Source organism: Simochromis diagramma, unplaced genomic scaffold (assembly GCF_900408965.1).
Source record: "Simochromis diagramma unplaced genomic scaffold, fSimDia1.1 OVJJ01000705.1, whole genome shotgun sequence".
NCBI lineage: Eukaryota > Metazoa > Chordata > Actinopteri > Cichliformes > Cichlidae > Simochromis > Simochromis diagramma.
This window is the reverse complement of record NW_024387448.1, coordinates 1,115,455-1,128,372: the sequence shown is the minus strand read 5'-3', so window position 1 is coordinate 1,128,372 and position 12,918 is coordinate 1,115,455. Positions and strand designations below refer to the sequence as shown.

Genomic DNA, 12,918 nt, shown 5'->3' with positions numbered 1-12,918 from the left:
AATCCATATGGTAGGATTTGTAAAGAATTTATTCGTAAATCAGGGTGGAAAATAAGTATTTGGTCAATAACAAAAATACAACTCAATACTTTGTAACATAACCTTTGTTGGCAATAACAGAGGTCAAACATTTACTATAGGTCTTTACCAGGTTTGCACACACAGTAGCTGGTATTTTGGCCCATTCCTCCATGCAGATCTTCTCGAGAGCAGTGATGTTTTGGGGCTGTCGCCGAGCAACACGGACTTTCAACTCCCGCCACAGATTTTCTATGGGGTTGAGGTCTGGAGACTGGCTAGGCCACTCCAGGACTTTCAAATGCTTCTTACGGAGCCACTCCTTTGTTGCCCGGGCGGTGTGCTTTGGATCATTGTCATGTTGGAAGACCCAGCCTCGTTTCATCTTCAAAGTTCTCACTGATGGAAGGAGGTTTTGGCTCAAAATCTCACGATACATGGCCCCATTCATTCTGCCCTTAACACGGATCAGTCGTCCTGTCCCCTTGGCAGAAAAACAGCCCCATAGCATGATGTTTCCACCCCCATGCTTCACAGTAGGTATGGTGTTCTTGGGATGCAACTCAGTATTCGTCTTCCTCCAAACACGACGAGTTGAGTTTATACCAAAAAGTTCTACTTTGGTTTCATCTGACCACATGACATTCTCCCAATCCTCTGCTGTATCATCCATGTGCTCTCTGGCAAACTTCAGACGGGCCTGGACATGCACTGGCTTCAGCAGCGGAACACGTCTGGCACTGCGGGATTTGATTCCCTGCCGTTGTAGTGTGTTACTGATGGTGACCTTTGTTACTTTGGACCTGCAGCTCTCTGCAGGTACCATTCACCAGGTCCCCCCAGTGTGGTTCTGGGATCTTTGCTCACCGTTCTCATGATCATTTTGACCCCACGGGATGAGATCTTGCGTGGAGCCCCAGATCGAGGGAGATTATCAGTGGTCTTGTATGTCTTCCATTTTCTGATGATTGCTCCCACAGTTGATTTTTTCACACCAAGCTGCTTGCCTATTGTAGATTCACTCTTCCCAGTCTGGTGCAGGTCTACAATACTTTTCCTGGTGTCCTTCGAAAGCTCTTTGGTCTTGGCCATGGCGGAGTTTGGAGTCTGACTGTTTGAGGCTGTGGACAGGTGTCCTTTATACAGATGATGAGTTCAAACAGGTGCCATTCATACAGGTAACGAGTGGGGGACAGAAAAGCTTCTTACAGAAGATGTTACAGGTCTGTGAGAGCCAGAGATTTTCCTTGTTTGAGGTGACCAAATACTTATTTTCCACCCTAATTTACGAATAAATTCTTCACAAATCCTACCATGTGAATTCATGGATATTTTTTTTTTCACATTCTGTCTCTCACAGTTGAAGTGTACCTCTGGTGCAAATTACTGACCTCTGTCATCATTTTAAGTGGGGGAACTTGCACAATCGGTGGCTGACTAAATACTTTTTTGCCCCACTGTATGTATCGAACAATACAAATTTTTTTTATTTATTTTATCAACTTTCCTTCTGACAATGCTGTCTGTGTTGAGCGCTCAGTGAATCTGTGTTCAACTACTGTGCCTAGGCTGCACTGTCGAGTGCAGATCCACTGAGCGCAGCGCAAGCTAGCAAGACAGAAGCTAAGCTCGAAGCTGAACCTCCCCCACCCTCATTCAGATCTGGCGTTTGGAACTATCTTGGTTTTCATGTGAAGCATGACCCTGATGGTAAGCGCGTCATGGACAAAAGAAAAACAATATGTCGGATGTGCCACGCAATGCTCAATTGGTGGGAACTAGTGCGTTAGCACAGTTAGCTTGTTAACGTGTTGACCCCATCCAGCCCCACGCACGGGGCGATCCGCGGTAACTCGTTAACGGAGATTTGCTGCGTTATGGCGTTAATGTCATTTTAACGAGATTAACACTGACAGCACTAGTGGGAACACAACGAATATCACTGCACATTTACACCGACAGCACCCTAGTGCAAAGACAAGTGGAAGCAGACAAAAACAACAAGCATGCATGCTACAAACTTTACCCGAGTCATTTAGACAGCCGTTAGCACATGATTCTCCTTATGGGGACCTGATATGTTTAATATGCTGCTGAGAATATAGCCCAGAAGAAGCGTATAGTATAGTTTTTATTTTGGAAAGAGCCATTTCTCTGTAATAAACTCTCTTTTCCAAAGATGAGTGATTTCTCGATCAGATAGATTTATTTATTTTTTTAATTTGTTGTTTCAGCAACATTACATTTAAAAACCATACTTTTGAGTTAAAATATATATTTATAATTTTAATAAATGACAAATTAAAAAGGCATGAACATTTTCTTGTATCGAAAAAATATTGAACCGTGACACCAGAGTATCGAACCGAACCATGAATTTTGTGTATCGTTGCACCCCTAGTACATACCCACAATTCTACCAAAGGCACAGGATGTGCTAGCAGTAACGCGACAACTGCTATTATTTCCTCAATGAAAATACAAAGCTACAGCATAATAGATGTTCCCGAAAACTAAAAAAAAAAAAAACACGTTCTTGAACAACCTTATTGGCTGCGTCAATGAACAGATTAAATTAATTATCCTGGTTGAGGACCGCTGAGGAGCTCTTATAATCTTTACAGGGAAGAAAGTGAGAATGCCTAGTGTAGGGGCCAGGGGTTGGGGGGGCCCTTGTCCTTGAAGTAATTGGTTTGTCTTTAACAGGCGTGGTGGTAGTGGCGCTTCCGTGATTGGTCACGCCAGAGGGCGCTTCCCATAGTGAAATACCGAAGGAGGTTTGAAAGAAAACATTTAAATGAGGTATTGATTGCACACTTTTCTAAAGACAGATGAGGAAGCTTATTTTTACTCAGCTTTGCCCTTTATCTGGTAGCCACAATGTAATCCCGCTCCCACCTCCTTCACAAATCTCAAAGGAGCAGTCTCTGCTTAGTTTTAAACTCTTTGGAAAGAACATTCTGCAGCCAGCGATCAATAGCCTCCCCGGCAGGGCGTGGAGGTGGTGACATCAATTACCACTTGGATCAAGTTGATAAAGTAGTGTCCTTTTGGAAATGGCATTTAGCCTCCTTGTCTTTGTGTACAGGAAATAAGGCTGTCTACATTAAAATAAGGGATCTTTGGACTGAACCGTCCTGATGTGCAGCCTGAGCAGATACTTGTGATACCTCTGAACCAGTCAGAAATAGTTCATTTATTTTTTCCTTTGTTCTGATGTGTCATGATGATATAAAGGATTTTAATAGTGCTGAGGTGATTTTAGTGTGTCAAAATTTGAAGTATGGTTAATTAATCTTTAATTTACTCCTGTAAACAAACATATCACAGCAGTATAAATCAAAAAGTTGGTCTACTTTAGACATGGGCATTCTTGCAGTGACTGTTGAGATATGGATAATGTGAATTCAGAATGCCTTGAAAGTTTCACGTATTGAATTCTCAAATTTTAATGAATCAGAGTTTAATAATATTTGAATCAAAATATAACCGTGGTGTTGTTATTTTGCCATCACCGTATGTCACACCTGATTAAGCCATGCCCATATAGGGCTTATCACCAACATTACCTTTTCTCTGTGTCAACAAATAACTAAAAGCTGTTTTTTATTCAAGAATATTTGGTTGCTTAGAGGCATAATTAAAGCACAAAGCTACAGTTTCAGGGACTTTAATTACATCAGAAGTATTGAGTAAATTATTAGAAGTTTGATGTAAAACATTGGAGGGATTTAGTTTGATAGAAGAGCAATAGATGCGAACAGAAGTGTTAAAATAACCAAATATTTGGCTTGCAGATTTAGCAGGAATACACATTTATTGTTTAATTTTTAGCTTTTGTTACATTTTACATTTCCGCTGAATTGCCATGCTGAAACACTGCAACTCCAGTTTATTTTGCATTGTACTCTGGTTCATTTTCACACGTTTTTTTTTTCCTCTGCTTTTGATGGATATTTCTATATTCTGAAAAGGCTACATCTGGCAGGTGTTAGAGCCTTAAGTGTTCCCAGCCTTCACTTCTTGTGGGTAGAGAGCCTGCGGGTCATAGGGGATTGCACAAAGGGAGCTGACAGCAAATACGACCCCTTTTAAAAAGTAGAAATGGGATTGATTCCTGCACTCTTGTTGCTTAGCAACTGCAAAGCCTCGTTGAGAGAGAATATTGACCTCTTGTTGATAAAGTCCAATTACATTTTTTCCCCCTCCACTCTGTATATCCAGAGATTTTACAATGTCATATTCTCTTCCCCCCTTGTGTGTACACTGCATTTCCCATTCAATATCATGGAGCAATATTATGCTATGATTGCTGCCTTTTGGTGCCGCTTTGTGACTAAGAAGGTCTTTGAATGAGATAACACGTCTTACATAGCATGAATTTGGCTAACAAGGGCACTCAATGTGACTAACTGGTGTTTGTTGCTAATTCAGTCAATTAACATGTTTCTAGACCTCCTGCTTGCTAAATGGCCCCAGAGCTGCCACAGACGAATTTCTATCACCCCGATAAATGTAATTCAGCCACAGCCAAAACCATTTAGCATGTTCCAGCATGCCCTAAAATGAAAATTGATTTCTAAATTTCATTAACATTTTTCCCTCCTCTCATTCTGTGCACTCTCTGTAAGAGTATCCACGCTTAGCCGGCTGCGTGCTCTAATTGCAAATTATCAAGTGCTAATCGATTTGTCCTTTCTGTGGATGTGGGTGAGAATGAGCTTTGCGGTAATCGGTTCTTTTTTCTTAAGAGTTTGAGACTGTTTGCTTTAACTGTAACTGTGGTGAATGATCATGCACCTGTTGGGTTTTAAGCTTACTGTAAACCCCTGTGAGGTCTTCAGTGAAGCGATGCCGTGCTTGAGATATTTGAGAGATATTTTGTGTCGTTGATGAGCTTTTCTCTTCTCACTTTACTCTTTCTCAGAACACGTCTGCTCCATCATCGCCTCCATGCTGAGAAATCTCAAGTCCCAGCAGAGAAGCAGGCTCCTCAGCAAGTTCACGGAGAACGACTGTGAGAAGGTTTGTATCATTGTCGTCTTGCTGGTTTCTTCATTCTTCTTCTTGCCTTGCAACCCCTTTTTGTTTTGCATCTCATGTTTTTGAGTGCTTCATCAGACTGTGTTGTTGCCTTCATTACCAGTTGTTGTTTTTTTTTCATTCAGAGCAGGTGTACTGTATTTCCTAAATTTAAATGACTTAAAAATATATTTTCTAAAATTGCTTTGTACTCTGTGCAATAGAAACGCACTGATCAATATTAGGAGTAGATAATGGTCCAATCCTGACTCAAATGTGTCAGGATCGGTGAGAGAAGGCTGTGAATACTACTACAGCATGACTGAGCTTAAGTAGCCTTACAGCAAGGGTTATTCTGCACTTTGTCATATGTTTGCAACAGGTTTTTACCCAAATACTAGAATGAAACTTACAGGCAACGAAGCTTTCCATATTGGATTCTCTTTCTGTGATTCATCCACACTTGCTAATATTTGATCTTATATAATGTTTAACCCCTAGATGAGAGCAGCATTCAGCTTCCACACACTTGGGGAACACCTTTACCTGAACCAGTCTGCAGTAGTTCTATTTTTTCCAGAAACCAGTTCTAAGACGTTACAAGAGAGGTTAAATACACCGAGGTCATCGAGTCACTCTGTACCTGTGTATACCGTCTCCCATATGTTGCAGAATGTGAGAAAGCAATTATGATGTCAAACCTGACAGCTCGACACACTGCACACTCTCCCACCACCCACCTCAACTCCCACGATCCTACTCACATGTGCCCAAATGTGTCATATTCAGCCTGTGGCTCAAGGCCATTTTATTGGATGCATGACTTTTTTTTGAAAATGCCTGTGGTACAAATCAAATGTCGATAGCTTTCTCACTACTGAGGCAACCTAGAGTCTCATTTTAATCAGCTTTTAAGGTTTGTATCCAGCGTCTGGCGATATGTTAAGGCAATAAGGGAAGCTTGTGTTTTCTTCTCTTTGTTTGCCACTCCATAGGTTCCTCCCTGCAAAAGGTCTGTAGCCAAATGAATGAGGGGATGATCAGTGGCATACTAACATATAAAAAGAAATATGAAATTGGAAATGTATTTTTCTATTGTTACTTCATTTTAAGAAGGTGGAATTTGTTTGTCCCTGTTAGAATTTTTCCATATATGCTCGCAGAGCTTCATCCTGCTTTTGCCCTGCTTTGTAGTGTCCTCTTTATGTTTCTTTTTTCCACTTTGCATCTCTCACTTTTTTTCTACTTTGCTCTATTTCATTTTCTCTCCAGGTTGATCGACTGATGGAGTTGCATTTTAAGTACCTCGAGGCTGTTCAACAGGCTGACAAAAGGATTGAAGGAGAGAAACATGTAAGCATCTCTTCTTTTATTCCTTTTCCCCATCCCTCCCTCTTACCCTCTCAGTCTGTCAGTGAGGCTTTTTGATTTGATGATGAATTTACATTATGCATTCATGTTTCCTGGATTTTATTATTGACCACAAACAAAAGCCACCAATGAATTATGAGTCACTGAGACATTATTCGGAGTAATATTGCTATACAGGCGTTTTTCTGTTTTGGGTTGGTTTGATCTTTTTGATTTGTTTGTTTTGTAGGACAAGACAAATTCCAATAAAGCTCTGTAAAATATAACTAAGAACAGAATGCAATGATTTCCAAATACCATTAAGCAATGTCTTACTCACAATGGATTAAAAAAACATGGAAGAAATTTACCATTTCAGGCGAAACTAGAGTTATTTTTAATTTGATGGCATCAACATGGGTGAAGGCCATCCCCTCTTCTTTTCACAACAGTCTGTAAATGTCTGGGACTGAGGAGAGCAGCTGCTAGACTTTTGAGAGAGTGTTTTTTTCCCGTTCTTGTCTGATAGAGGATCCTATTGTAAAAGCTGCAGTATGCAGCTTTGCGTTGCCTTGCTGAAATATGCAAGGCCCTGCCTGAAAAAGACAATGGATGGGAGCTTATGTTGCTGTAAAACTTGAATAGATCTTTCACCACTGATGGTACATTTCCAGCTGTGCAAGCTGCCAGTTCCATAAGAACCAATGTACCGCCGTACCATATGAGATGCAGACCTTGGCGTTGAGGACTGATGACAAATTGGATGATCCTTCTCCTCTTTAGGACACAGCGTCCATGTTTTCTAAGCAGAAATGTAAATTCATTGGACCGCAGAACAGAGAAGCACTATTTCTGGACCTTGTTCAAATATGGCTTCGTCTTTGCATGATTAAGCTTTGTCCTGCGTTTGTGGACGGCACAGTGAATAGTCTGTACTGAATGCACCCAGATAAGTTGCCCAGAACTTACCATTCCTGCATTCCCTTTCCAGGCCTGGAAGAGTTTGTGTGTGTATTAAAGGCTATAGATAGAGAAACCTTTGGGGCCATTTACTCAAGATTTATGGCCCTTTTTATAAGTGATGAACAGCCTAATTTAGTTTAATGTTTTATAAAAGTCCGTCCATCCATTCCTTCATTTTCTTAACCACTTGTCCAATTCAGGGTCATGCTAGTGCTGGAGCCTATCTCAGCTGTCATATGGCACGAGGCGGGGTACCCCCCTGGACAGGTGGCCTATTCAGAGTGTCAGAAAATGGGAAGAGGGAAATGTATTGTCAGTAAGAGCTCATTTATCAGGTGGTTTATCTGTGGTGTTGCGTCGACACTCTTTTAAAGGACACGTACAGAAGCATTGCTAGGTTGAATACATTTAGAGAGAGAGGAAGAGAAGGAAGTTAAGAGACAGGTCTGTGAGTTACTTGAGCAGTCTGCAGCAGGTCATCGCAACAGCACAAGATAAACTCTGAGTTGGAATTGTCCACTGACGGGGGGAAAAAATGTGGACCGCAGCGCAATATCAGACAGACATGGTTTTGTATTGTCCACCAGCTAAATCACACTGCAATATAGATGTTCAGATTTCAGCTGCATTTCCTGTTTGAAAGGATTGGTGTTTGCGTTCAAAAATACAGTCCTTTTTGGTTTTTTTGGAGGGATGGGGTAGATAAAATGTGCGGTTCCACACAGTGTCACATCCAAAGCCATGAGGGAAGAGACCTAAAATACAATCACAGTCCTGCTGATAACAATATGACAGTTTACAGAAGAATGGAAAGTTTGATAGCTGTGTGAAAGCGGCCTATTGAGCTGTCTGCGTGTGTATATGTCAGCGCATTGAGCTGTGGGCTAGACGCAACGATAGAGGGCTAGAGATAGAAGATAAGTGACCGAGCAGGGGATAATGGCTTGAATGGAGAGAGAAAGAGCCTCAAAAAGGTTGGAAGATAAGAAAAGACATAGTTATACTTTAAATATCTCAACAGATATATAGTCAAAATAAGAGGAGATGGTGTCATAAATGCAAGGAGAAAGAGCGAGGTTTGAGTGAAAGCGAGAATGACAAGGGGAACGGGGGTTTGGCTGGAGACAGATAAGTGTGAGATTCCTATCTAAAGATGACAGAAGATTAATTTCTCAGACAGGCATCTTTGGTGGGATTGCCAAGAAAAGGCCAGACAGTTTGACATTTTCTCTCCATCTCTCTTTCTCCTTTTCTCTTCTCTCTCCCTGCCTCCCTCTATCGTTCTCTCGCCTCTTCTTCCGTGATGGTGGAAGTATGACTGCGATAACATGGTGATAAGAAACATGTCTACGTGTGCAGCTATCTTTGAAGCCACATGGTTTCGCTTCAGCCAGTTCAGACTTCATACTGTGAGCCAGTTTGTCGCACAGCAACAGTACTCTCTTCATATTACACTGAAAAAGAGAATAATTAAAATATCTAGGCTCTGACTGGAGGTTTTTTCAGCTAGTAGTCATGAGCTCAAGTAAATCACATTGATAAGATGCATTTCTTTGAGTGCACATTTTTTAGGTTTAATCAGAGCACTGTTTTAGTTTCCGTGTTGGTGAGCATTATTCACCTTTTATTTTTGCTTGCAAAGGAGCACTTGTACCATTTATAGACTTATAGTTATATGAATATAAGTGTTTAATGGTGTAGAGCAGGGGTGTCCAACTCCAGGCCTCAAGGGCTGGTGTCCAGCAGGTTTTAGATGTGTCCTTGATCCAACACAGCTGATTTAAATGGCTAAATTACCTCCTCAACATGTCTTGAAGTTCTCCAGAGGCCTGGTAATGAACTTATCATTTGATTCAGGTGTGTTGACCCAGGGTGATATCTAAAAACTGCAGGACACCAGCCCTCGAGGCCTGGAGTGGGATATTCCTGGTGTAGAGCTATATATTGGCATGCATATTGTAGCCTGACGCCTCTAGCATGTAGCAGGGATATGAAGTACTTTACGGTGGGGTGGTGCTGTCTGTGGACCCAAAGTCATTTATAGACTGAAGTGCTTTTTGTCACATTTGGAGTGGTAACACTCATAAAAGGTTAAAGTGAAAATAAGGGCATATACACTCAGGTAGGATGGGTGTTTAAATGATGTACGGTTGGTGCTAAGGGGCCGAAAGTGTGCAAAGAAATGATCCCCCACAGCATTACATCATACATTACATCCATTGATACTGTATAGATCTATGTTTTCATGTTGTTTACACCTTAATTCTTCTAGCAGTCTAGCTGTTCTCCTCTGACATCAGCGAGGAAGTTTTGCTGTGTGTAACTTATGGCCTCACGTGTACCCATGAGGCCATGATTGTTCTCTCCAGCTCCTTTTGACATGTCATTTTAATTCACAAACCATAGAAATTCCATTAGTGTTTTCTGCTTTGATCACTTCTTCTCCTTAATGTTGGACAATAAATGATACTACAGTTGCAGTGGTTTCCTTCCCGCTGGTCCGACATCCAGTCCTGAAAACACCCGAGTGATATTTTAAGTCTGTGTGAATCCAAATGCCACGTTACTTTAAATAAGGCGATAAAGACGCCAACCCAGTTCTGTCCAGCGCGTCGTCAGAATCGACTGCCGTCAGCAGCAGCAGCGTTTTATCTCTCTCCGCCGTGCTTTTTGGTTTCCCCTAGTTAAGCCTGTTTTTAAGGGGCGGTAAGCAAAATGTTTTTCCTCTGCAACATATTATCCACAGATTTCTCAGGAGGATAGCAGAGGAAAAGCTGCTGCTGCCTTTTCTCTGCATCTCCAGCCCAGTCCCTTTCTAATAAGCTGCTTATTTTCTTTCCACCTTGGTATCTCTTTCTCTTTTCTTTCTATCCCTCTCATTCTCTCCTCCTTTTTCTTAAAGCTGTTTTTCATCCTATCATATTTCCAATTTTCCTTTTTCTGCATTAAATTGCGTTTTTACATAACTCTAATATTATTATTCTACTTAATTTCCATACCCCCCTTTCTCTTCTACCTCTCCTTCTTCCTTTACTTCCTTGTGAGCAGCTTATGTATAAAATGTATTTCTTGTTGTGCATCTTTTCTCCTTCATCCTCAGTTTCTGTTGCTATATCACACCACCTCACTCCTCACACATCTTATTTCCCTCAGTTCTCCTTTCCTCCTCTCCCTAATGTCGCTGCTTTCAGTTCTCTTCCTTTCCAAACCTTCCCTTTGCTCTCAGCTTGTTGGTAACAGCTCTTTGAGATTGATGAAGCTCAGCAAAACATGGCTGAGGCCGACCTCAATACTGTAAAATGCCTGAGTGCACTTTCCTAGCTCCTAAGAACTCAGTTGCTGGCGGTGTTGTGTGTGTGCATGTGTGAGAGAGAACGAGTGTGGGTTTCCTTTACTGGTCTGTAGCAAGTACAGCAGAAATGAGCTAGTTTAGCTTTGCTGACAGTAGACATTTTCAAAGAAAGTCTGTGTTAAGTTGGAATTGGTTTTGCACCTGGATGTGATATATTTAGTTTTCTTAAACGTCCTCCAAGAATAAATGTTTTCCCTCACTCGCTCTCCCTCTGTTTCCTGATTCATACACGATTCTTCAGTGAAATTTTGTTTGTGTCACAGCTTGTTTATCTTCCTGTCATCATTTCTCTTTCTCCTCTCAGCTTTTTTTTTTATCCTCATCTGTTATTCTTTCCCTTTAAAAGTCACCCTCCATTCATATATTCGACTGTTTAGTCCTCAGGGATTTAGGACTAAAAATTACCTTTAACCAGAGTGTGCCCAGCTCCAGTTTGGACTGAATTATTTAATGTTAACAGGTATTAACTTTTCAGTCTTAATTCAAATAGACATGTCTCTCATTTCTTCATCTACTGTGTTCATATAAAAATAATTTCTAAAGACTAATACATTTTAAAGGGAAAAAATGCTGTTGTATTTACAGGTAATGTTGCACTTCACAGATGGAAGTATTGTGGTATTATTTTACCAAGCTGTAAACGTAGAGTCAAGTGTCAGATACACAGAGACCAATTTTTGCATCTCCTTGTTAAAATCTCTTTCTTTTACCCAGTGATCCAATTTATTTTAACCAACACATTTATGTGGTATAGAAGTGTCACAATCACTGATTTTCACTACATGATTATTGTGGACAATAGACCATGATAGCTTTAAAAAAAATAATTCCCCAGATGTAAATATTTAAAATATGTGGTTAAACTGGTAGCAAGAAATGTGAAGCAGGTGAAAATACAACAAAAAACTGCAGTGACTAAATCAGGCCATCCAAAAACACCTCTGAGTCAAGGACATGGTGATGGAGTGAACAGGTCAGTGATAGAAAGGAAACAGGGATGAAGAAGTAGCAGAAAGAGCAGACAGCAAACTAGTAATTAAATAAATAATTAGCTAAATCAAATCTACACCTGTGTGAGTGACTCAGTCAAAATGAGCAAGTTTGTTGTGGGAAGTTTCAATCAGTATGTTAGAGGTGAATGCCGATAGCTATAGTCACCTTATTTCAATCAGCCATGAGGCGAGTGGGTAAGTTCAGGCATCAGTGCAGAGCCGTGCTAAATTGGTGAGTAAGTCAAACCATAACTGTTCTGTTCATGTGCACTTTGTAAAGAAAACACATTATGATGTGATGCCCATGTTTAATTGTTTTAATATACAGTGGGTACTGCCAATACTGGTGTATCATGATGAACTTAATTAGGTCTAGCACTGAATATGGCCTAATGCAGCAATAAAAGCTTCATTTATTAAAAATATACACTCAGTGGCCACTTAACTATTTACTCCTTGCTTGCACACGGTTAGATTTTTTTCTGCCTTGAGAAGTACCTTATTTGTTCACTGCGATGACACATTGAAACATGAAATATTTCTCTAAGATTTTAGTCTTTATTGATATCATAGCATCATGCAGTTGTAGCAGATTTTCAGCTGCACAGCCATAATCCAAATCTCCCATTCCACCACATCCCAAAGGTGCTCTGTTTGATTGAGATCTGGTGACTGGGGAGATTAGCTGAGTACACTGAATCATTGTCATGTTAAGGAAAACAGTTTGAGATGACTTGAGCTTTGTGATGTACTATATTATCCTGCTAAAAGCAGACACCCAGAGATGGATACGCTGTGGTCATACAGGCATGGACACGGTCAGCAACAATACTCGGACAGGCTGTGGCATGTAAACAATGCTCAGTTGTTACTAATGGGCCCCAAGAAAGTATCCGCCATACCATTAGCCTGATTCTTACAAAGACAGAAACATTTTTGTGTTTTTTTTTTTTTTTTGTTGTTGTCGTTTTAATGCTGCTTATGAAAAATTCTGACCTAACCACCAGAATGTTGCAAAAGACACTCTCATCAGGCCAGCCAGTGGTTTTCCAATCATCTATTGTTCAACTTGACACCCACTGTGGTATTCTGCTTCCTTATCCTTTCTGTCTTCAAGGTTCGACAAGGTTGTGCATTCAGAGTTGCTTTTCTGCGTACGCTGGCTGTAATAAGTGTTTGCTTGAGTTACTCCTGCCTTCCTGGATCAGTCTAGCTATTCTA

At 40.7% G+C, this 12,918-nt stretch overlaps 1 protein-coding gene across 1 annotated transcript in view; it reads left to right on the top strand.

The window, feature by feature from the left end:
* The window catches only part of ctnnbl1 (catenin, beta like 1), a 68,612-nt gene that overhangs the window by 36,989 nt on the left and 18,705 nt on the right, over nt 1-12,918 (top strand). The window contains exons 12-13 of the mRNA XM_040013699.1: nt 4,946-5,043; nt 6,313-6,393. Of these exons, the coding sequence (XP_039869633.1) occupies nt 4,946-5,043; nt 6,313-6,393 (179 nt within the window). The remainder of the gene's footprint in view (nt 1-4,945; nt 5,044-6,312; nt 6,394-12,918) is intronic.